At 55.3% G+C, this 22,659-nt stretch overlaps 3 protein-coding genes across 4 annotated transcripts; 1 reads left to right on the top strand and 2 right to left on the bottom strand.

Annotated features, from left to right (window-relative positions):
- Positions 1–4,919: 4,919 nt before the first annotated feature.
- Positions 4,920–16,152, bottom strand: LOC118899192. 2 transcript variants are annotated; one of them, XR_005020903.1, is made up of 2 exons: positions 15,875–16,152; positions 4,920–5,197 (listed from the first exon to the last, which is right to left on the bottom strand). XR_005020903.1 is itself a non-coding variant. In XM_036860499.1 (2 exons), exons 1-2 carry the CDS (start codon positions 6,352–6,354, stop codon positions 5,015–5,017), a joined length of 858 nt encoding a protein of 285 aa, XP_036716394.1. In that variant the 5' UTR covers positions 6,355–6,525; the 3' UTR covers positions 4,920–5,014. The 2 variants fall into 2 exon arrangements, 1 of the variants encoding a protein (XP_036716394.1); XM_036860499.1 differs by lacking the exon at positions 15,875–16,152 and adding an exon at positions 5,680–6,525.
- Positions 12,425–21,302, top strand: TALDO1 (transaldolase 1). The gene is made up of 8 exons (XM_036860498.1): positions 12,425–12,583; positions 16,159–16,282; positions 17,976–18,083; positions 18,309–18,440; positions 20,165–20,340; positions 20,429–20,626; positions 20,821–20,966; positions 21,101–21,302. The coding sequence occupies exons 1-8, from the start codon at positions 12,487–12,489 to the stop codon at positions 21,131–21,133; spliced, it is 1,014 nt and encodes a 337-aa protein (XP_036716393.1). The 5' UTR covers positions 12,425–12,486; the 3' UTR covers positions 21,134–21,302.
- LOC118899633 (proline-rich protein HaeIII subfamily 1-like) lies at positions 21,294–22,608 on the bottom strand. Its single transcript, XM_036861394.1, has 3 exons — positions 22,553–22,608; positions 21,830–22,452; positions 21,294–21,787 (listed from the first exon to the last, which is right to left on the bottom strand). The coding sequence occupies exons 1-3, from the start codon at positions 22,606–22,608 to the stop codon at positions 21,294–21,296; spliced, it is 1,173 nt and encodes a 390-aa protein (XP_036717289.1).
- Between the last annotated feature and the right edge of the window lie 51 nt (positions 22,609–22,659).

Below are 22,659 nucleotides of genomic sequence, written 5' to 3'. Positions count from 1 at the left end.
AGTAATTTTTAAGTGTTTAAAAGTGTCCTGAGGGGACTTCCTTGGTGGTCCAGTGGATAAGGCTCCACACTCCCAATGCAGGGGCCCTGGTTCGATCCCTGGTTGGGGAACTAGATTCCACATGCATGTCGCAAAGAAGATCCCGTGTGCCACAGCTAAGACCCAGTGCAACTAAAATAAATAAATAAATGAATAAATATTTTATAAATAAATAAATTTTAAAATAAATAATAAAAGGGTCCTGAGGCCCAAAAGCATAAGAATCATTGATATGGAATCTACTGGGAGACTGACAACCAAGGACAGAGCCAGGAGCTGGGCAAAGCTGGGGAGGGTGTCCTCTGCAACCACCCCTGAGCAGAGACTTGAACTCGGCCGTCAGAAAAGGCACAGAAACCACTTTCACCTCTCAGATGGGCAGAGTGGATGGGGGCTGAGGCCCAGGGTACCACCAGGCCGTGCTGGGATGTCCCCAGAGGGCACCCCCAGGGGCGTGGGGAGCGGGAGAGACAGAAGCCGCAGAACCCACAGGAGAGGTGCTCAGAGACGAGAAGGAGAGGCCCCACTTCAGCCGCCAATCCAAGGTCACCTGTGCTTCTCACGAACTGACTACAGATCGGAGGTTCCCACGACCCCCTCCTCTGGTTGGATTCACTTGCTAGAGCGGCTCACAGAATTCAGGAAACCAGTTTACTTACTAGATCGCGGGTTTATTATAAGGGATATTAAAGGATATGAATGAACAGCCAGGTGAAGAGATATGTATATAGGGCGAGGTTTGGAAGGGCTCCCAACAGAGGAGCTTCTGTCCCTGTGGAATTTGGGGCCTGGCACGTGGAAGGCCCCAACCTGGAAGCTCTCTGAACCCCCATCTTCTGGGTTTTCATGGAGGCTCCAACCCTCTAATCATGGTTGGTTTCCCTGGCAACCATATCCCCATCCTTAGAGGATTTCCAATAGTCACCATAAACCCAGTAGTGGTGGAAAGAGACTTGTTATGAATAATAAGACACCCCAAAAAAAATAAAAATAAAAAAAATAATAAGACACCCATTTCACTTCATGGCTCTGAAGGGATTTCAGGGATTGAGGCCAAAAGACCAAATATTGTAACAAAAGATGCTCCCATTGCTCTTAGGAAATTCAGAGGGTCTGGGAGCTGTCTGCCAGGAAATAGGGGCACAAAGTATGTATTGATTGTAAATCACAATATCATATACGGTTGTACCATGTGTCTTTTATCCATTCATCCGTCATCAGACACTTGGGTTGATTCCAATTTTTAGCTGTTGTGAATGATGGGTGAACATGGGTGAAGACATAGCTAGAGGCTCTGCTTTCAAGTGTTTTGGGGATTGTGGAAGGAAAATAAAAATGGGGTGGGGTTTGCTAAAAGCACACTTGAAAATTGAGCCGGGGAGCCATTGAGGTAGTGAGGCTTATGCACATCTCAGCCTGGATGGAATCTGACCGTTTGACCACTCACTGGCCTAATGCAGGCATCCAGAGCATCTGCCAGAAACTCACAATACGTATTGGACCCTCACCCTAAGATAACTCGTGATTCCTTAAGGACAAATATTTCCTGACTCACGTCAGAGTCAATCACAGTTCTCAGCAGACAACTTTACAACCTGGTGGCTTTTGTTTTTATAAGGCCCTGACTCTCCCTCTTCCCCAGAACACCCTTTCAGTTTTACCCGAGTCTGTATCTCCTGAACTGCAACCCTTAAGACCCACATAAACTCTCTTTTCTAATTTGCAGCTTCCTGCGCTGATTTTTGGTCGACAGGATACTCCCAGAAGTGGGATTGCCAGATCGCGTGGTAGCTCTATCTTTTGTTTTTTAAGGAACCTCCATACTGTTCTCCATAGTGGTTGAACCAGTTTACCTTCCCACCAACAGTGCAGGAGGGTTCCAATTTCTCCATATCCTCGCAAGCACTTGTTGTTTTCTGTTATTCTGAGAATAGCCGTCCTCATAGGTGTAGGTAATATCTCTCTGTGGTTGTAGTTTGCATTTCCCTGGTGATTGGTGACATCAGACATCTTTTCATGTGTTTATTGGCCACCTGTGTGTCTCTGGAGAAATGTCTAGTCAAGTCCTTTGCCCATGTTTGAATCGGGTTATTTGGTTTTTGTTGTTGAGTTTTAGGAGTTCTCAATACATTCTGGGTATCAATCCCTCATCAGATATAGTGATTTGACATTTTTTTCTCCTATACTCATGGGTTGCCTTTTCTTTTTTTTTTTAACATCTTTATTGGAGTATAATTGCTTTACAATGATGTGTTAGTTTCTGCTGTATAACAAAGTGAATCAGCTATACATATACATACATCCCCATATCTCCTCCCTCTTGCGTCTCCCTCCCACCCTCCCTATCCCACCCCTCTAGGTGGACACAAAGCACCCAGCTGATCTCCCTGTGCTATGCGGCTGCTTCCCACTAGCTATCTATTTTACATATGGTAGTGTATATATGTCCATGCCACTCTCTCACTTTGTATGGGTTGCCTTTTCACCTGGTTGATTGTGTCCTTTGATGCAAAGTGTTAAATTTTTTTAAATTAATTAATTAATTTATTTATTTTTGGCTGTGTTGGGTCTTCGTTGCTGTGCACGGGCTTTCTCTAGTTGCAGCGAGCGTGGGCTACTCTTCATTGTATGGGCTTCGTTGTACGTACTCTTCGTTGTACGTACTCTTTGTTGTACGTTGCTGTGCACGGGCTTCTCATTGCGGTGGCTTCTCTTGTTGCGGAGCACGGGCTCTAGGCGCAAAGGCTTCAGTAGTTGTGGCGCACAGGCTTAGTTGCTCTGCGGCATGTGGGATCTTCCTGGACCAGGGCTCGAACCCGTGTCCCCTGCATTGGCAGGCAGATTCTTAACCACTGCGCCACCAGGGAAGTCCTGAAGTGTTAAATTTTGATGTAGTTCTGAGGCAGGAGATAGATGGGCCCCCGGCTGCGCAGCTGGAGTCTTTCCCCTGTGGACAGATACTCCAAGATAAAGAGAAGGGCTGGAGCAGAGAGGAGCTGAGTCCTGTCCTGTCTCAGAGGAGCTGAGACGGAACACACAGGGCAGAGATAAGAGATAAAGACCACATATTCCTCATTCTCGAGGTCAAGGAGACCTTCCTGACTCCACACGTGCAGAAAGGCTCCTCAGGGACCAAAAAGGGAGGGGGCGCCACCCCATAATAGGTGGTGTCAACCTACCCACATGCCTCTGCGCTAGAATCCATCTTGGCTAAGAGATGCGCACACCGGGGAGGAGCCTGAGATAAACCAAATACAGACTCAGAGCCAGGCAAAGCGAGATGACTGACCAGAGGAAACCCGGAAGAAATGCCCCATATAAGTGATTCAAACCACCACGCGGGCACGACTCTCACTCTCAGCCCGCCCGTGTGTCTATCCACACGCACTCTTTTTCCTCCTAATACACACTTTTCTGTACTTTCTGTCTCTTTGTGGAAATTCATTTCTACCAAGCAGACAAGCCAGGGCCTTTTCACTGGCCATTGGCCCTCGTGGTCTAGTGGTTCGGACTCCACACTCTCACCGAGATCCCACTTCAAGCCTCTGCAGGCCGAGGCCACCTGAGATCAGTTCCACTTACCTTTTTTTTTTTTTTTTAATTGCCTGTGTTTTTGGTGTCATATTTAAGAAATCACGGTGCTCCTGTATTCTTGGCCCGTAGAAACCGAGAAAAAAGAAATGTTTGCTGTTTTAAGCCACTCTGCTCCAGGACAATTTCTTAGGCAGCGTAGACAACTGAGCTCTGGTTCCTTTCCTTCGTTGTTACTACTGCCGTTGCCTGACTGACTCACCTTCCACACCCGCCCTTGCTCACCTGACTCAACCCCCCACCCGACCCCTCCCCCAGGACCTGCCCTTCTCGCCTCACCCGCTGTGTCCACACGGCCCTCCTCTCCCTGAGCAGCTCCCTTTCCCCCACTGAACCCCAGAGGTTAAATCCACCTTCCGGCCCGCCCACACCTGCCCGGCAGAGCCGGAGGAGGAACGGGAGGCTGCACCCACCAGCCACATCCAGGTCTGCCCCATCTCGCCGGCCCACACCCCGTCCCCCCTCCACCAGCGCCCCGACCATCTTGGCTGGTGGACTTGCTTCCTGCAACATCCCTGAGGATGCAGAGTGGTCTGCAGAGCCACCCCCCACCCCCTGTGCCACAGCCGTCTGCCCACTGCCCGTCTCTGCCCAGGTTGCTGCCCTTCCCACCACCCCTGACGTCCTGTCTGGTGACAAAGGCCATGCTTGCATGCGTGCCCTGGATTCCAGCCCTCACTAGCCCTGCTCCCTTCACAGCAGACCCCCAAAAGCCTCGAGGGTCCACCCCATCCCTCCTTCTCCCTCCCACCCTCCACTGCAGCTGCCCTGGGCAAGGTCAGCACTAAGGTCCCAACTGGAGGCCACACCCCAGGCTCTGGAGTGCCCCTCCCCCACCCCAGGGCATCCAGTTCTCCAGAAGCTCCTCCCAGGTCCAGGCCCGACCTTGCCCTGGACCCTGTCCTTCTCCATCTACCCCCTCCCACCCCTGGGTGGTCCCTCCAGCCTCCTGGCTTCGGATGCCCCACCCAGTGCCCCTCAAACATGTTTCTGCAGCCCAACCCCCGCCCTGAGCTCCAGACCACTAACCCCCCTGCTGCTTCGCATTCAGCACCAAGACCTCCCCAAACCAGAGACCCCTGCCCCCACCTGATGCCCTCCCTCCCCGACAGCCTGCGGGACTTCAGCAGCTGGCTGTCCTGGTGTTGCAGGGAGGGGGACCCCTTCCAGGGCCCGAGAGTGGGCTCTTGTCTAACACTAGGAAATGGATTGTCCGGGGAGACACGCGTGCCAACAAAGCAAGAGACTTTATTGGGAAGGGGCGCCCGGGTGGAGAGCAGCGGGGGGAACGGGGTGAGGGAGCCCAGGAGGAGTGCTCTGCCACGTGGCTCACAGTCTCGGGTTTTATGGTGATGGGGTTAGTTTCCAGGTTGTCTCTGGCCAATCACTCTGACTCAGGGTCTTTCCTGGTGGCATGCCCAATGCTCAGCCAAGACGGATTCCAGAGTGGAGGATTCTGAGAGGGTGGTAGGACATGGGGACTGGAGTCTCCTCTCTCCTTTTGACCTTTCCCGAGGTCTTCCGGTTGGTGGTAGCTTTTTAGTTCCGCGTTCCTTACCAGGACTTCCTGTTGCAAGATAAGTTGTGCAAGTCGTTACTGTCATGCCTGGCCAGGGTGAACAGGCAGTCAGTGGTTGCCTAGAACACATCCTCTCCCCACCGTGCACCCACCCCATCATGACCAGCCTCTGGTCCCTGTCCCTGCCCCCAGGGAGAGCAGTGGCCCCTCACGGCTTCCAGCTTCCACCCTTGCCCCTAAGTCTGTTCCCAACACAGCACCAGAGGGATCCTTTAAAACCTGAGTCCTATCCCTCCTCTGCTCCCAGCCCTCCAGGCTCCTGACACAAGTCTTCAGGGAGGGCTGGGATCCCCCCACTCCTCCAGACCTCAACCTCGTACAGTTCTTACGACAGGTGGCGACTCTGGCCTAGGGCCATTGCACTGGCTGTGTCCCATCCTCAGCGCCCTGCCTGGCTCTCCCCCAGACCCTGGCATCTGCTCAAAGGCCAGCTTCTCAGGGGGGCCTTCCCTGATGCCCCCACCACTCACAGGCCCACGGCCTCTGCCCCATGTGCTCCTGGTTGGCGTCCATGCAGCCACTTCTCTTGTCCCTGCCACCCTCTCTTTGCCTCCAGGCATCCGACCGGCTTCCCAGTGGATGGTGCCATGGCCCTGGCTGGGCCACAGGACAGTCCTGGCGCTGCTGGAACAGGAGTCCTGGAGCCCTCCCTGTACACGCCGGCCTGTACGGCCACAGTGAGGCTGGACCTCCCCAGGGCAGCCTCCTGCCCACTGACCCAGCCTGACCCTTGGCCTGTTCCCAGGGATCAGTGGGGTGGGCACCTGGGTGGGGACCCCTGGGGGGCACCAAGGCTCCTGGGAGGTTTCCTGCAGCCCATGCAAGAGCACCTTGGGGTTATCCCTACCTTCCACCACCTGGGAAGGGGCTGAGCCAGGCACCGGGCCCCCTCTGGAGCAGTCAGAGCCGGCCAGCTGGCCCCCCGAGGCCCTTATCCCCAGCCCCCGCTCTCGCTCCACACCTCGCTCCTTCTGTGACCCTGAGGCTTTAGCTGTACCTCGTCTCCCCAAGCTTACACCTGACACTGGCCCCACGCGGCCACCATCTGGGTTTGCGTTAGAGTGTCCATGCAGTGGTACAGCACCCGTGGGTTCTCCAGGGCTCCAGAGGCCCCTTCCTGAGCCACAACAGCACCCTAAGGTCATGGAGTCGGTGGAGCGGGACGTCAGCCATCACTCCTCACCATCTTCACGGCCACCCCCTTGCTCCTGGCCTCCTGCTGGGCACACTCTCGGTCCAGGCCTGGCACTGCCGGCCTTCCAGCCAGAGTTCGGACCCACAGAGCAGCCCGAGGCCAACATACGTGGGAAGCGAGGTTCCCAGTGCCCCTGGGACGCGTCCCGGTGACTGGCAGTGTTGGTGGTGATTTGGGGGTTTTAATGGCAAAGCCGGTAATCATGGGAGGATGAGGGGAGCTGTGGAAGGCGTTTCAGGTTTGCAGACGGATGCATCCCACCTTCTCTGATTCAGTGCATGGTAAACACCGGCCAGGGTGCGGTTCCCTGGGCATCACAGCCCTCCACGTAAGTGTCAATGAAAAAATTAATCAATAGTCAATCTAAGAATGACATAGAAAAAGAAATTTTTTGAGCCAATCTGAGGATTATAACCCAGGACACAGTCTTTCAGAAAGCTCTGAGGACTATTCCGCCCATTAGAGGTCAAAGCACAGTTAGACCTCTGGAAACTTGAAACTTGAAACTTTGGCTCAAGTTTTTGAAACAAAGGGTTACATGATGTGTTGACAGTTTACACAACCCAGATCTGCACGGATAAAGCGTACAAAGCAAGTAATGGGTCATCGGTGACCCTTTACAAGATTAAGAAGGAATGTGGTCTCCTAAGGAGGTCTGGTTAATGCAGATGCACAACACACCTTAAAGGGGAGGGAGGAGGCCCAAGCGGGTGGAAAATAGTTTTATCTTTAAATTTTTCTTGTCCTGCCATAAAATATAAATTGTATTTCATCACAAGGTTGGAAGGAACTTCTGGTGTTCCCTGAGTCATCACGGTGTCAGGGCCCAGGTTCGTCAACACCTCCCTCCTGGCCCGGGTCCCACAGCGCCTGGAAGTGACCATGGCCCCGGGAGCCCCTGCCTGGCCAGACCCCCTCCCCCTGCCTGGCCCAGCTACTCATCTGCGCCTCTGGGAAATGGGCCGCCATCAAAGGTTCTCAGCCCACAGAGATCTGAATCACGCGGAGGACCTGGCTGAGGCCAAGGGGGTGAGTGCCCGCTGGAGCACAGCCAGGGTGGGGCCTCCTGCAGGCAAACAAGCCCACGCCTTCTCCTGGAGTCTCCCGTTTCCCCCCTCCCCTGGGTGGGGCCCATGTGGGAAAAAGGCAGAGAGAGGGATCCCTGGAGAGACGCCCTGCCAGGCAACTGCCCGGCAGACTCTGCCCCACATCTTTGCAAACTTCCACCCCAGGATGTCTTGTATTGGGAACCAGTAGATGCCAGGCAGGTGTTGTTTCCGAGGGTCTGTATTTTGTTGTGTTTTGTTCCTTGCCTACACTGAGTGACCACTACCCTTTAAATATACAGAGCTGAGGTTCTCAGACCCTGGCCTGCACCAGAATCAGCAATGCCTTGTGGGCGGCTGGAAAACAGACTTTTCGGAAAGTTCCCAGGGGGAGGTGATGCTGGTGGTCCCGCCTCACTCCGAAACCTCGACTGTAGAACACTCCCACCACCCCAGAAAACTCCCTGGTCCCCCTTCTGAAACCAAGCAGGACCCTGCGGGGCCCTCCTGGGTACAAAAGCCCCTCTGTGTCCCTCATTTCTTGTTTGTAGAAAAAGGCTCTAGCCTCCCAAGCCCTTCCTGAGTTCGAAGAGCAGGGACAGGCAGTTACTAATTAGGGAAGTGAGGGAGAAGCAGCTAAACAAGAAAAGTAAAGACAACAGTCAGTTCAGGATAAAACTGAACCTTAGCTCCTCCTCAAGGGATTTTCACAACAATCTGATGGAATTCTTTGAGTTGTTCTTCAGGAACTAAGACACCCGCAACCCGGGTGGATGGTGACTTACTTGCAGACCACAAGCTTGTAGACCCCAGACTGGTTGGAACCAGAAGGTTGATGACTGAGATTTCTGAAATGTCACCCTGTTACCTCATCACCAACCAATCAGAAGAAAATCCACACACTGATCCTGCCTCCGGAGAGTTGGGGTCTTGGAGCAGGAGCTGCCCGTTCTCCTTGCTTAGCCCTGCAATCAACGCTGTATTTTCCTTCACCACAACCCCGTGTCAGGTGATTGGCTTTGCTGCGCAGCAGGCGAGCAGACCCAAGTTCGGCTGGGTAACGCTTCTCCTTCTGTTCTGGCCTCCCCTGAGGCAGCCACTGTGGGGACTGGTGTCACCGTGAGCAGTCAGCCCGTCCTTGAACTTCACAGAAATGGAATCTTTAGTGTCTGGCTCCTTTCACTCACCAGAACACTTGTGGGATTTTTCTGAGTTGCTGCAGGGGTCACTAGCCCATTACTTTTCATGGTCAGGTAGCTCCCTGGCATGGAGCTTCTGCTGATGGACATTTGGGTTGTTTCCAGTTTGGACCTTTAATCAGTGAAGCTGCTGTGATTATCTGTGTGTAAATCTTTGTGCAAATGTTTTTCTCTGAGGAGTGAGAGGACTGGTTCACATGCTTAACTTTTTTTTTTTTTTTCTGACCACGCCGCGAGGCTTGCGGGATCCTAGTTCCCTGACCAGGACCAGGGATCAAACCCGTGCCCCCTTCAGTGGAAGCGTGGAGTCCAAACCACTGGACTGCCAGGGAATTCCCAGTACATGCTTAACTTTATGAGAAAACACCCAATTGTTTTCCGAACAGTTCTTTTTGTGCCATTTTGCATCCCCGACAGCAGTGTGTTCATTCCAGTTGCGCCACGTCCTCACCAGCACTTGGTATTGTCAGTTTTTAAAATTTTCACCATTTAAGTGAGAGAATGGAGACATCTCATTGTGGTTTTGATTTGCATTTCTCTGATGATTAGAATATCTCTTCTTCTGTGAATTGCATTTCCCATTTTTGCATTTTAGTGAAGAAAGGAAGGTCCTTTCAACGAGTGATAAGACAGGTGGAGAAAAATGACTCTTGACATCTACCTCGTAACACAGAAAAAAACAATTTGAGATTCATCAAAGACCCTAACATCAAAGCCAAAACTGAAACGTCTCTAGAAGAAACCACAGGGGGACTTCCCTGGTGGCGCAGTGGTTAACAATCCGCCTGCCAATGCAGGGGACACGGATTCGAGCCCTGGTCCGGGAAGATCCCACATGCCGCAGAGCAGCTAAGCCCGCACGCCACAACTACTGAGCCTGTGCTCTAGAGCCCACATGCCACAACTGCTGAGCCTGAGTGCCACAACTACTGAAGCCTGTGCTCCTAGAGCCCATGCTCCGCAACAAGAGAAGCCACTGCAACGAGAAGCCCGTGCACCGCAACGAAAAGTAGCCCCCGCTCGCCGTAACTAGGGAAAGCCCACGCGCAGCAACAAAGACCCAACACAGCCAAAAAAATAAAAATAATAAATAAATACATAAATAAATTTATTTAAAAAAAGAAACCATAGGAACATATTTTTGTCACTTTGGAGTACACAAAAACTTTTTTTTAAGAGAAAATACAAAAAAAAGCACTAACCATAAAATTAAAAAGTGATATATTAAACTTCAGCAACAGTAAGACTCATCAAAGACACTGTTAAGAAAATGAAAAGGTAAGCCACAGACTTGGAGGAAATATCTGCAATACATACACATCTGACAAAAGACTTAATCGAGACTATACAAAGGACTCAATTCACAGAAAGAAAGACAAGCAATCTCAGAACGACCAGCAGTTACATTTCCTATGACTGATTTCGTACTTAATTCTCTTGGGACACCTTCCGTTGATGAAAAATTAATCAGTTGATCTAAGAAAGAAATGGAAAATTTTATTTGAGCCAAATTGAGGATTATAACCTCAGGAATAGTCCCTCAGCTCCAAGAACTGTTCCACCTGTTAGAAGTCCAGGCACAGTTTTACAAATTTTTTGAGACAGAGGGCTGTATATTAAATGATGTATTATCGACAGTTTACACGATCCAGACCTAAGTGTCATTGTGGCCCCTTATAAGGTCAAGAAGAAATGTTATCTTTTTTTTTTTTTTTTTATAGCTACTTTATTTATTTATTTTTGGCTGTGTTGGGTCTTCGGTTCGTGCAAGGGCTTTCTCTAGTTACGGCAAGTGGGGGCCACTCTTCATCGCGGTGCGGGGACCGCTCTTCATCGCGGTGCGCGGGCCCCTCACCATCGCGGCCCCTCCCGTTGCGGGGCACAGGCTCCAGACGCGCAGGCTCAGCAGTTGTGGCTCACGGGCCCAGCCGCTCCGCAGCATGTGGGATCTTCCCAGACCAGGGCTCGAACCCATGTCCCCTGCATTAGCAGGCAGATTCTCAACCACTGCGCCACCAGGGAAGCCCCAAGAAATGTTATCTTTTAAGGAGTTGTCTTGCTGATGCTAGGAGAATGTTGCTCATTATGGTTGAGCAGGTATTTCGTTCTTTTTTTAAAAAAAATAATTAATTAATTAATTTAATTTTTGGCTGCGTTGGGTCTTCGTTGCTGCACACGGGCTTTCTCTAGTTATGGTGAGCAGGGGCTACTCCTCGTTTTGCCTTGCGCGGGCTTCTCATTGCAGTGGCTTCTCTTGTTGTGGAGCACGGGCTCTAGGCACACAGGCTTCAGTAGTTGTGGCTCACAGGCTCAGTAGTTGTGGCACACGGGCTCAGTAGTTGTGGCTCATGGGCTTAGTTGCTCCGAGGCATGTCGGTCTTCCCGGACCAGGGATCGAACCCGGTGTCCCCTGCATTGGCAGGTGGATTCTTTTTATTTATTTGTTTGTTTGTTTGTTCTTGGCTGTGTTGAGTCTTCGTTGCTGCACGCGGGCTTTCTCTAGTTGCAGCGAGCAGGGGCTACTCTTCGTTGTGATGTGCGGGCTTCTCATTGCGGTGGCTTCTCTTGTTGTGGAGCACGGGCTCTAGGCACACAGGCTTCAGGAGTTGTGACACGCAAGCTCAGTAGTTGTAGCTCGTGGGCTCTAGAGCGCAGGCTCAGTAGTTGTGGTGCACGGGCTTAGTTGCTCTGCGGCATGTGGGATCTTCCCAGACCAGGGCTCGAACCCGTGTCCCCTGCATTGGCAGGCGGATTCTTAACCACTGCGCAGCCAGGGAAGTCCCTGAGCAGGTATTTCTGCCTATGGGGGAGGATGGTCCATGCATAATGCGGATACACAATGCACAGTGTGGGGAGAGAGGGGGCCAAAGGGCAGAGAAAATTTTTCATGTTTAAATTTTTCTTGTCTTGCCATAAAACGTGAATTTTATTTCACACTTCTGAACTTAGTACTACTTCTCTGGGGCAGATTCCCATATGTGGGTTCCCAGAATCAAAGGCCCATCCTGGGGCTCTGGATCTGCAGGAGAAAATGAAACCACAGGCCCTGATTTCAGGCCACCTCACCTCTCCCAGCCCCTCCCCAGGCACCAGGCCCAGTTGACCTAGGAGGGCTTGGAGGAGCAGCCAGGCCTGAGGGGAGGGCGTGCACCCTCCGCGCCCCAGGCCTCAGGAGGGCTGGGAAACAGGGGGGGGGGCAACCCAGACCCAGGCCCACACCCCCAGCGGCCCTTTTCCTGGTCCCCTAAGGCCGTGGCCCAGATGCAGGGTCTGGGGCGTCTAGCTCTCCCTGTGACTCCGCTTAACCCTCAGCCTTAACTCCTCGCGGGGGGCGGGGGGGCACCGCCCAGGGGGTGCTTCGCTCCAGGGGGGGCACCGCTTCAGGGGGGCGCATCACTCCGGGTATCACTGCCCCGAGGGGCGCATCACTGGAGGGGTGAATCACTGGAAGGGGGCATCACTTCAGGGTCACAGCTGCGGGGGGCCGCATCCCTCCGGGGGAAACCAACGCTCTGAGGGCACCGCCCCGGGGGCGGGGCACCGTCTCCGGGAAGCTTCTCCCGGCGGGACTCGTCGCTCCGGGGGCGCCGCCCTGGGGACACATCGCCCCGGGGGGACGTATCTCTCCGGAGGCACCGCCCCAGAGGCGCATCTCCCGGGAGACCTCAGCCGCACAGATCAGGTACTGCTCCGGGGGGCGGGGCGCCGTCTCGGGGGCGGGGCCTCGCCCGGGCGCCGGCGCGCAGGCCCGCCCTCCCGCGCCGCGCTTGGATTGGCCGCGCACGCGGGCAGGGCCCGCGGGGCATTGTGGGCCGTCCGCTCCCGCCGCCGCTCGCCATGTCCGGGTCCCCGGTGAAGCGGCAGAGGATGGAGAGCGCGCTGGACCAGCTCAAGCAGTTCACCACCGTGGTGGCCGACACGGGCGACTTTCACGGTGAGGCTGCGCTGGCCCCGAGCTCCAAGAGAGGGGCTTCGTGCGCGCCGAGCGCCGGCCGGCCCCGGGGTGAGGGGCGGCGGGGCGAGGTGCAGGGGGAGCGAGCGTGCAAGTGAGGGGCGGGGGCGGGCCGGGCCACCAGGCCTCCCTGGCCGCGAAGTCGGCCCCGGTTCGCCTCGGCGCCTCTTACCCGGTCCCTCCGCTCCCTTCTCCCTCGCCTCCCGCCCTCTTCACCCCGGCTCCCTCCTTCGCCCCCCCATTCCCGGTACCCCTTCTCTTTCGTCCCCCGCCCCCGGCCCCCTGTTCCCGGTGCCCCGACCCCTCTTCGCTCTCCGTCCCCGCGTTTCCCGCCCGCCTTCTCCCTCGCTCCCCGCCCTCGGCGCCCATGCTCGGCCCCCCTTCGCCTTCGGCCCGGGGCCGCCGTCCCCTCCGCGCTGCTGGTAGCTCGCGGGAGCCCGCCGTGAGCCGCCAGTGCGTCAGGGGACAGTGTCCAAATGCTTTGATTTGGGGAGAGACTCCAGGTCCGCCTTGGAGCTGCGGACCGTTTGTGGTTACACGGGGTAGTTTTGTTGCGCGAATGTTGACCGCTGAGCAGGAACATGAGTTAGTTCTGGGCCCAGAAAGACCAGAAACTGCGAATGACACCACCTGCTTTTGAAACCTCGTGTTGCACACACTTTCCACCCCTACCCAGGGGACAGCTGAGCACGCTGGTGCCTGCGGCCGGGTGCAGGCCAGTTAGACGTTCACCACGTTGGGCCAAGGAGCTGCGGGGATAAAACCCCATGCGCCGAGGAAAGCAAAGCTTGTCCCAGATTTAGATTTTCCTGACTTTGAATCATGTTCCTTGGAGGCAGCTGGGGGACTTAGCTTTTCCTCCCTCTGCAGTGGAAACACAGACTAGGTGAACCTCCATTCTGTTAGGCTGTGAACAATTAAGATTTTCAGGAAAATCATGAAATTCTCTGGGTATGAGTGCTGTGGGGCACACATTACGGAAGGGACTTCCTCTCTTTTCTGCTTTCTCATGGTGACTTGAGAAACAGGTTTTAATTCCTCTTTGGTAAGAGTAAGTCTTTATCTAGCAGAGCCTAGGAGAGTGAGTAAGCATGTTTAGCTGCTTCAGTATAAAAGCTGGAAACAGTGATCGGCTTGAGTCCAACCTGTACTTTAAACCATCTGCCAGAAGGTCCCCGCCTGGTCAGAGCTGGGGGCCCTGGGAGATTCCAGCTCCTGCTCACCCGGGAGGCCACGGTCTTCTTTCTACCCCCTCCCTGCCTCCCTGATCCAGGCCTCTGGCAATGACATCACTAGGATAGAGGGTGCTGGAAAAGTGGCTGCATGTATTTCTGCACCTTCTTAGCATGGAATATTTCCCGTTTTTGTGAGTTGACAAAGCCCTGGTCTGTATTGTTTCCTGTCGGGTCTCACCAGGCAGCAGCCGCAGGATGGCTGGTCTTGTTACACCTTCTGTCAGTGTAGGGCCAACAAGGCGGGAGGGGTCCTGAGGAATGCTTGCTTTTTTTTTTTATTTCCCTCTTTCTTTTTAGAAATATCTAAACCCAAGTGCTGACATTTAAGATTTCTAAGTGAGGGCTTCCCTGGTGGTGCAGTGGTTAAGAATCCGCCTGCCAGTGCAGGGGACACGGGTTCCGAGCTCTGGTCCGGGAAGATCCCACGTGCTGCGGAGCAACTAAGTCCCTACGCCACAACTACTGAAGCCCACACGCCTAGAGCCCGTGCTCCGCAACAAGAGAAGCCACCGCAATGAGAAGCCCGCACACCGCAACAAAGACCCAACACAGCCAAAAATAAATAAATTAATTAATTTTTTTAAAAAAGGATTTCTAAGTGAATGTTAAGAACTTTATTAAAAAATACATTTGTTGATAATGTATATCCATAAATCTTACATAGTTGTAAATTTGTGGGTTTTTTGGTTTTATTTTTATTTTTTGGCTGTGTCGCCTGGCATGTGGGATCTTAGTTCCCCGACCAGGGATCGAACCCACGGCCTCCTACATTGGAAGTACAGAGTCTTAACCACTGGACCACCAGGGAAGCCCCTGTAAATTTGGTTTGTGGTCACTTTATGAACTGAAGGTTCTTACCTTCGGGGAGTCGTGGGCCTCTTTGAAAATACAATCAAAGCTGTGGATGCTCTTCCCAGAATGATGCCCCACACCCGGTTTTGCGTTCAGTTTAAGGGTCCGTGGAGTCTGAAGTCCATCTGTTGACCCCAGATAGGTCTTGGTTTTGTTTGTTTTTTTTTTAAATAAATTTATTTATTTTTGGCTGCGTTGGGTCTTCGTTGCTGCACGCGGTCTTTCTCTAGTTGCGGTGAGCGGGGGCTATTCTTGGTTGCGGTGCACAGGCTTCTCATCGCGGTGGCTTCTCTTATTGCAGAGCACGGGCTCTAGGCACGCAGGCTTCAGTAGTTGTGGCACACGGGCTCAGTAGTTGTGGCTCACCGGCTCTAGAGCGCAGGCCCAGTAGTTGTGGCGCACAGGCTTAGTTGCTCCATGGCATGTGGGATCTTCCCGGACCAGGGCTCGAACCCGTGTCCCCTGCATTGGCAGGCAGATTCTTAACCACTGCGCCAACAGGGAAGCCCCCTTGGTTTTGTTTTTAATTTTGCTAAAAGTCAGCTTTATCAAGGTATAATTTTATATGATGAAAGGCACCAGTTTCAGTGCATTACTCTGGGTTTTAACACATCTGTGTAAGTTCTGCTCCAGAGTACTTTTTCTTAACTTGTCATTTTGAAATAATTATAGACTTTTAGGAAGTTGCAAAATTAGCCCATAGAGTCCCATGAATCCTTCACCCATTGTCCCCCTGTGGTGACGTTTTGTGTGGCCGTGGTGTGACATCAGAAGCAGGAACTTGGCACTAGCATGACACCGTGAACAGGCTTCAGGCCGGCTCCGTGTCCACCGGTTTCCACCTGCACAGAGGAGGGGGCATGCTCTGTGGCGGTTTTATAGTGCATAGGTTCTTGTAGCCACCAGGACGGGTAGGACACGGCTGTTCCCCGGCCACAGAGACCTCCCTCGGCCCTGAGAGCCGCCCCCCTTCCCTGTTCCCGTTCTCCATCTCTGTAGTTTTGTCATCAGAGGATACTCTGACAATTCTAACTTGCCCAATCAGCTTACTGAACCAGCTAATCCTGGAAGCTGAGGTTGGTGAACCTGAGCTCTGTGCTACCCCGTGAGCCTGGGCCGCAAGACTCCTTGGACTTCCTGGCCTGGTTACCAAGAAGGTGCTAGTGTGTTAAAGGAGAATACAGACCTGGGTGCCCACGCTGTCGGGCGGCCACCTCCCTTCTTGCTCCGGCGCTGGGCGGCCCTGGGCCCTCGGCACATCTGCTTCCCTGGCTTTAGTCTCTTGTCACTTTCTCATTGTGCACGCAGCTGCTTCTTGGCCAGCCTTCCGTGTGAAGTGCGGCCACACCCTGGCTCAGAAGACATGCTGGACTCTGTTTACATGTTTAGGGCTTACAGGGGTTGGCTCGGGTTGCTGGCTGGAAGCGAGCACTCCACTTACTTCCCCGCTTTCCACAATTATTTCCCTAGCCATCGACGAGTACAAGCCCCAGGATGCCACCACCAACCCGTCCCTGATCCTAGCCGCGGCGCAGATGCCCGCCTACCAGGAGCTGGTGGAGGAGGCCGTCGCCCACGGCCGGAGGCTGGGCGGGTGAGTGTGGGTCCGGGCAGCAGCCCTCAGCTGGTCTGGTCGCTTCCCTCCCTCCCTGAGTTTAGTTGTCAGCTGTCTTAGACTCAGGGAGGGAATGCTCTCTGCTTTCCTGTTTCTTTTTGTCAGGAAAGAAATAGCCGACGTGTTATTTACACGTAGCAGGCAATACCCATTGTGCGCGTACAGTTCGTTGAGTTTTATTTGCAGGAACGTGTAGACACCACCCCAGAAGTCCCTCCCCGCTTTTGCAGTCCGTCTCCCCAGCCCTGGCGACCGTGGACCTGCTTTCTGGCGTTTTGTTATGTTTGAGCAGTTCTGCTGGAGTGAGATTCATTAAGTGCACCGTCCGATTCATTCTGGTCAGTTTATGCGCTGGTGCAGCCACAGTCACAACCCAGTCCTGGAGCCTCTGCACCTCCTAGAAGGTTCCCTGGAGCCTCCTCTGCCAGCGACCACAGACTGGCTCTCCTCTCCGCAGATTGGCCTTTGCTGGATGTCATTTTAAGTTTTCATCCGGGCGATACTGCCCAGCTGAGAGTGAGCCTGCAGGGGTCAGTGGCCCCTGGCAGGAGCCACGCTGGGCTGGCCTGTCCCTTTCTGGCGCTCCTGTGTGCTGAGGTCAGGCGGTGTGCAGGTGTGTGTGTGACGGCTGCTCCGTGCACTGGGCCGCCCTGCCACCCCCTGCCCCCCCTGCCCATCCTGGCTGCTTCCCTGTCCCTTCTTGGTATTCCTGGAATTGGTGACAAGTTGGTGCCCTTAGTGATCACCAGACTGGCCCTGCTCCCGTGTCCAGCCCGTGACACGCGGGCTGGAGATCTTTCTGGTCCGTTTTGGAACAGCATCATGTACCTTACTCATCTGCCCAGGTAGCTTCAAAGAGGTTGGAAAGACTGTTTTGTTCAAGTCCCCAAAGATGAAGGGGTTCAGTTTGGGAGGATGAAAACGTGGAGAATGGAAGGCAGGGATGGTTGCACCACAGTATGCCCCTAACTAGTCACTTAAAAATGGTTAAGATAGGGCTTCCTTGGTGGCGCAGTGGTTGAGAATCCGCCTGCCAGTGCAGGGGACACGGGTTCAAGCCCTGGTCCTGGAAGATCCCACATGCCGTGGAGCCACTAAGCCCGTGTGCCACAACTACTGAGCCTGTGCTCTAGAGCCTGCAAGCCACAACTACTGATCCCGCACGCCTAGAGCCCGTGCTCCGCAACAGGAGAAGCCACTGCAATGAGAAGCCCACACACCACAACGAAGAGTAGCCCTCGCTCGCCACAACTAGAGAAAGCCGGCGCACAGCAACAGAGAGACCCAACACAGCCAAAAAATAAATTAATTAATTTAAAAAAAAAAACAACCAACAAATCTCATTTAAAAAAAAAAATGGTTAAGATGGGGGGAGTTCCCTGGTGGCCTAGTGGTTAGGACTCTGCAGTCTCACTGCCGTGGCCCAGGTTCAGTCCCTGGTCGGGGAACTGAGATCCTGCAAGCTGTGTGGCATGGCCAAAGTTAAAAAAAAAAAAAGGTTAAGATGGTAAGTTTTATGCTATGTGTGTTTTGCCACAATTAAAAAAAATTATTTTAAGAAAAAAGATGGAGGGAAAAGAATTTGGGAAATGAATAACAGAATTTGTTTTGTAGAATCCTGTGCATTTAAATCTAACAAGCTTCTAACCTAATTTTTTCCCTGGAATTTCAGATCACAAGAGGAACAGATTACAAATGCTACTGATAAACTTTTTGTGCTGTTTGGAGCAGAAATACTGAAGAAAATTCCAGGCCGCGTATCCACAGAAGTGGATGCAAGGTAAGGACGCAGGGCTGACAGGTGACGTGGGCCGAGGGCAGCAGCTGCTTTTCAGTCCGTGGCTCCCCACGTGGCGCCCAGGTGCTGCCGTGGCCGCTGCTCCCCGTGAGCTGCTTGCCTCCGGCCCCTGCTCGAATATCAGTCCTGCTAAGCTGCTCCGAGCCGGGCACGCCACGCACCCCTGGCTGGCTGCCAGGTGCCCCTGTCACGGCCCTGCCCCCGCAGGCTCTCCTTCGATAAGGATGCTATGGTGGCCCGCGCCCAGCGCCTCATCGACCTGTACAAGGAGGCTGGGATCAGCAAGGACCGGATTCTGATAAAGCTGTCGTCCACCTGGGAAGGAATCCAGGCTGGAAAGTAAGTGTCCCCGTGAGGAGGGAGCTGGTGGGGACTCTGCCCGTCCCGGGTGGGCCTCGGGGAGCAGGCCCCGTGCGATGCCACACGTTGTCCTCATGTCGTCTTCCGTGTACAGAACATAAGTCGTTTCCCAGCAGCCGTGCTCAGGGCAGAGGAGGTAGAAGCAGGTGCAGACAGGGAGCTGCTCTGGCGCCGCTCCCCCCCCCGCCCCCCCACCCCCCGCAGGGCCATGCTCGGCTGTCCTGGGAGCGCCCCTTGTGCACCAGCGGGGTCCCTGTGTTACTGTTCCACTCCTGCAACCTTCTGCCTCTGGACGCGCCTGTTCTGGACTCTTCCGCGTGATGGAATCGCGCAGTACGTGGCCTTTGTGTCTGGCTTCCCTTGCTGGGCATGTGTTCAAGGTTCACATGTGCCGTGCGTGTGTTGGGGCTGCATTCCTCTTAAAGCTTTTGTTCGCTCGTGTGTATACACTGCATTTTCTGAGTCCATCCTTCAAGGGACGTGTGGTTGTCCTGCCTTTGGCGCTGTCGAGGGTAGTGCTGCTGTGAGCACGTGTGCTCGAGCTTTGGTGCCGCCTCTGGTGGGCGCACACTGGAGGGCGGGCTTGCTGGTGCTGTGGCCATGGTGTCGGCCATCGAGGCTGCCCTGTGCCCCCTCAGCTGCACTTCGTGACCACCTTCCTGCGGCCAGGCAGCAGAGGTGCCTCTGGAGCTGTCCGTTGGGACAGGGACACAGCTGTTGCAGAGTGGGGCCGGGGCCCTGTTCTCACGGTCGACCCCAGGACGTCACGTGGGTGACTGACTTTCTGCAGGGTGGCCCAGAAGGGCGAGGGGGAGCAGTGGGGCCGGGAGGCCGCGGGCTCTGGGTGGGACCGAGGCAGGATGGCGCTGCAGTCGGAGCTGATTCTGTGACGAGGTGAGGGACCGGGTCTGTGGCTCTCAGGGAACCTCTCACCTTTGTCCCTGTTTTGAATTGCCGGTTTGATGAAGGAAGTTCTGGTCACCCACAACTCACTAGCCAGAGAGAGCCCTGGTGAATGTTCCAGAGTTGTTTTTTTTTTTTTTTAGTAAAACGAACTAATTCCAACTCCACACATTTTTGTTTTTAAATATCTATTTATTTTTGGCTATTCTGGGTCTTTGTTGAGGCCTGCGGACTTCTTAGTTGAAGCGTGCGCGCAGGATCTAGTTTCCCAACCAGGGATCGAACCTGGGCCCCCTGCATTGGGAGCGTGGAGTCTTACCCACTGGACCACCAGGGAAGTTCCTCCAGAGTTTTTTGGAGGGTTTTTCGTTTTGTTTTGTTTTTGAATTATTTTATTTATTTTTGGCTGAATTGGGTCTTAGTTGCGCGTGGGCTGTCTCTGGTTGTGGCGAGCGGGGGCTACTCTTTTTTGTGGTGCACGGGCTTCTCATTGCAGTGGCTTCTCTTGTAGACAAGCACAGGCTCTAGGCTCATGAGCTTCAGTAGTTGTGGCACGCGGGCTCAGTAGTTGTGGCACACGGGCTTAGTTGCTCCGCGGCATGTGGGATCTTCCCAGACCAGGGCTCGAACCCGTGTCCCTTCCGTTGGCAGGCGGATTCTTAACCACTGCACCACCAGGGAAGCCCCCAGAGTTGTTCTTAACGAGGGTGGGGCGACCCTGTTCCTGCCTTTTCAGTTGCTGAATCGTGAGCGTTTCTCGCTGTGTGCCCGCTGCTCATGCCGCCCTCCCCCCCCCACAGGCAGCTGGAGGAGCAGCACGGCGTCCACTGCAACATGACGCTGCTCTTCTCCTTCGCCCAGGCCGTGGCCTGCGCCGAGGCGGGGGTGACACTCATCTCCCCCTTCGTGGGCCGCATCCTCGACTGGCACGTGGCCAACACGGACAAGAAGTCCTTTGAGCCCCTGGAGGACCCCGGTGAGTAGCACTCGGAGGCGGGGGCGGAGGAGTGCTGCGCCGTCAGCTCCCGGCGGCGGGCGTGGCAGCTCCGGGCATGTCCCCCCAGGAGTGAAGAGCGTCACCAAGATCTACAACTATTACAAGAAGTTCGGCTACGAGACCGTCGTCATGGGCGCCTCCTTCCGCAACACGGGCGAGATCAAGGCCCTGGCGGGCTGCGACTTCCTCACCATCTCACCCCAGCTCCTGGGGGAGCTGCTCAAGGACCACAGCAAGCTGGCGCCCACGCTCTCGGTCAAGGCAGGTAAGAAGCCCCCCCGCCCCACTCAAGGCCCCCATGGGGACACCGGTGCCTCCGTCACCTGAGGGTGTGGAGCCTAGAGCCGCAGGGCCAGCCTGCATTCACCTGCTGTCCAGCCCACCTGCCATGGGGGCGGCGCCAGGCAGGGGCCTTAGGGCGGCTCTGAGCCCAAGGCCCCGGTGCGTGCCCTCCCCCAGCCCAGGCCAGTGACCTGGAGAAGGTCCACCTGGACGAGAAGGCCTTCCGCTGGCTGCACAACGAGGACCGCATGGCCGTGGAGAAGCTCTCAGACGGGATCCGCAGGTTCGCTGCAGACGCTGTGAAGCTGGAGCGGATGCTGACGGTGAGAGCCCAGGGTTACCAGGGTTACGGTCGGGGTGGGGTGGGGCCTGGCGGGGTGGGGGGGGGGAGGGGAGGGGGACACGGGGAGGGGACGGCGCACCGGCTCACACACCGCCCAACACCGCCCATCTCTAGGAACGAATGTTCAGCGCGGAGAACGGAAAATAGCTTGGCACCTGAGGCTGGACCGCAGATATGCCGCCGACTTTGAATTGGGGCCTAATTGCACATGCATTGCGACGAATCTTGGATTTTTTTACTAATCGGAGCGGGGATGAATCACAGATTTCCGATTTTATGTAAAATTCTGCTCAGCGCATTAAAGGCGTCACTTTTCGTTCCCGTGTGTGCCTCCTTTCCCCTCCGCCGGCTGCAGCCTGGCCCGATGGAGGCATGGTTGGGTCAAGAGCCCCCTGGGGGCCTCCAGGCAGGGGTGACAGCCCCTCGCCTGCTTCTGGGAGCCTTGACACAGAAGGCGGGGAGCCGCCTGAGCACTTCCTCTGTGTGTGGAGCCCGACGGCCCCGGGGCTTGCAGGCTGTGCTTGCGGAGTTGGGTGGGAGGGTGCCAGGGGCCCTCTGGAGCTGTGCGGGGGCCGGGCCCACAGAGAGGAGCCTCTGCGTCAGCGCCTCCTGCTGTCGGGACGGCCCCTGTGCCCCTGAGCCTCTCCACGCTGCCCTGGGGCGGAGGCACAGCCGGGACCTTCCACAGGCCCCGGGTTCCTGTGGGGCGATGGCGCCACCTTGTGGGGACAGCGTAGCGTAGCGTGCGCTGAGCAGGGCTTCCAATCCTCAAACCCCGAGCAGAGGCAGGGCATAGCTTGTGAAGACACTTTACTCGCACCCTCTGGACTTTTCAAGCGACAGGTGTGCCGCACTGGGAAGGGGTTGGTGGGGGGCGGTGATGGGTGGTCCACAGGGCAGCCCCTTCCTCTCCCCTGGGACCAGCCTCTGTTCCTGGATCAGTGAAGCGGTGGGGTGGGGGGGGGGGACGATGCAGGGTCTGGGTGAGACTGCCTGGGGGCAAGAGGTGGGTGCAAGGGGCCCCGGCTGGCCCTCCAGGTCTGCGCCAGTGGAGCCAGGTGTCAGGACAGGCCTGTGGGATGCTGCCCTGGGTCTGGCTGAGGGTCAACGGGGAGCCCCTGTGCCCCCCACCCCTGCCCTGGGGGCCCCTGCTGGGCCGGGCTTGTTCCCCATGGCTCCCTGCGAGTGGCGCTCCCAGAACCCCCGTCTGCTGGGGTTGGAGCAGGTGGCTGGGGCTTGTGGTTCTGCAGCTGCCACCCTCCCCAAAGGCAGGGGCAGTGCTGAGCAGGCAGGGCTCAGGGGACAGGCGCCACCCTGGGCCACACCCCTCAGGCCACCTAGCCTGCCCAGGCTGCCCCACCCATCCTGGTGCTGAGGGGGTGGTCTTGGGTTCGGTGGGGGTGGGTGCCACAGCACAGGGACCTGCTGAGGTGGGCAGGGCTTCTCGCCCCCAGCCCCCCAGCTGCCTGGCCAGGTCGGGTCAGGGGGCTAAGGCTTCCTGCAGCCCCCTCCCCCTGAGCTGATCAAAGGGCTGTGTCCTAGGAGGACGTGGAGGTCTCAGCTCACCATCTTGCCTGGCCTGGGGCCTCAGGATGGAGACCGTGGATGCCAGTGACAGACATAAAGCCCACCTGCTCACAGGTACAACCCTGTGTAGCCAGCACCTTAGAACA

This window comes from Balaenoptera musculus, chromosome 8 (assembly GCF_009873245.2).
Source record: "Balaenoptera musculus isolate JJ_BM4_2016_0621 chromosome 8, mBalMus1.pri.v3, whole genome shotgun sequence".
In the NCBI taxonomy this organism is placed as follows: Eukaryota; Metazoa; Chordata; class Mammalia; order Artiodactyla; family Balaenopteridae; genus Balaenoptera; species Balaenoptera musculus.
Note: the sequence above shows the minus strand (reverse complement) of the source record. Positions and strands in the feature narration are given on the sequence as shown.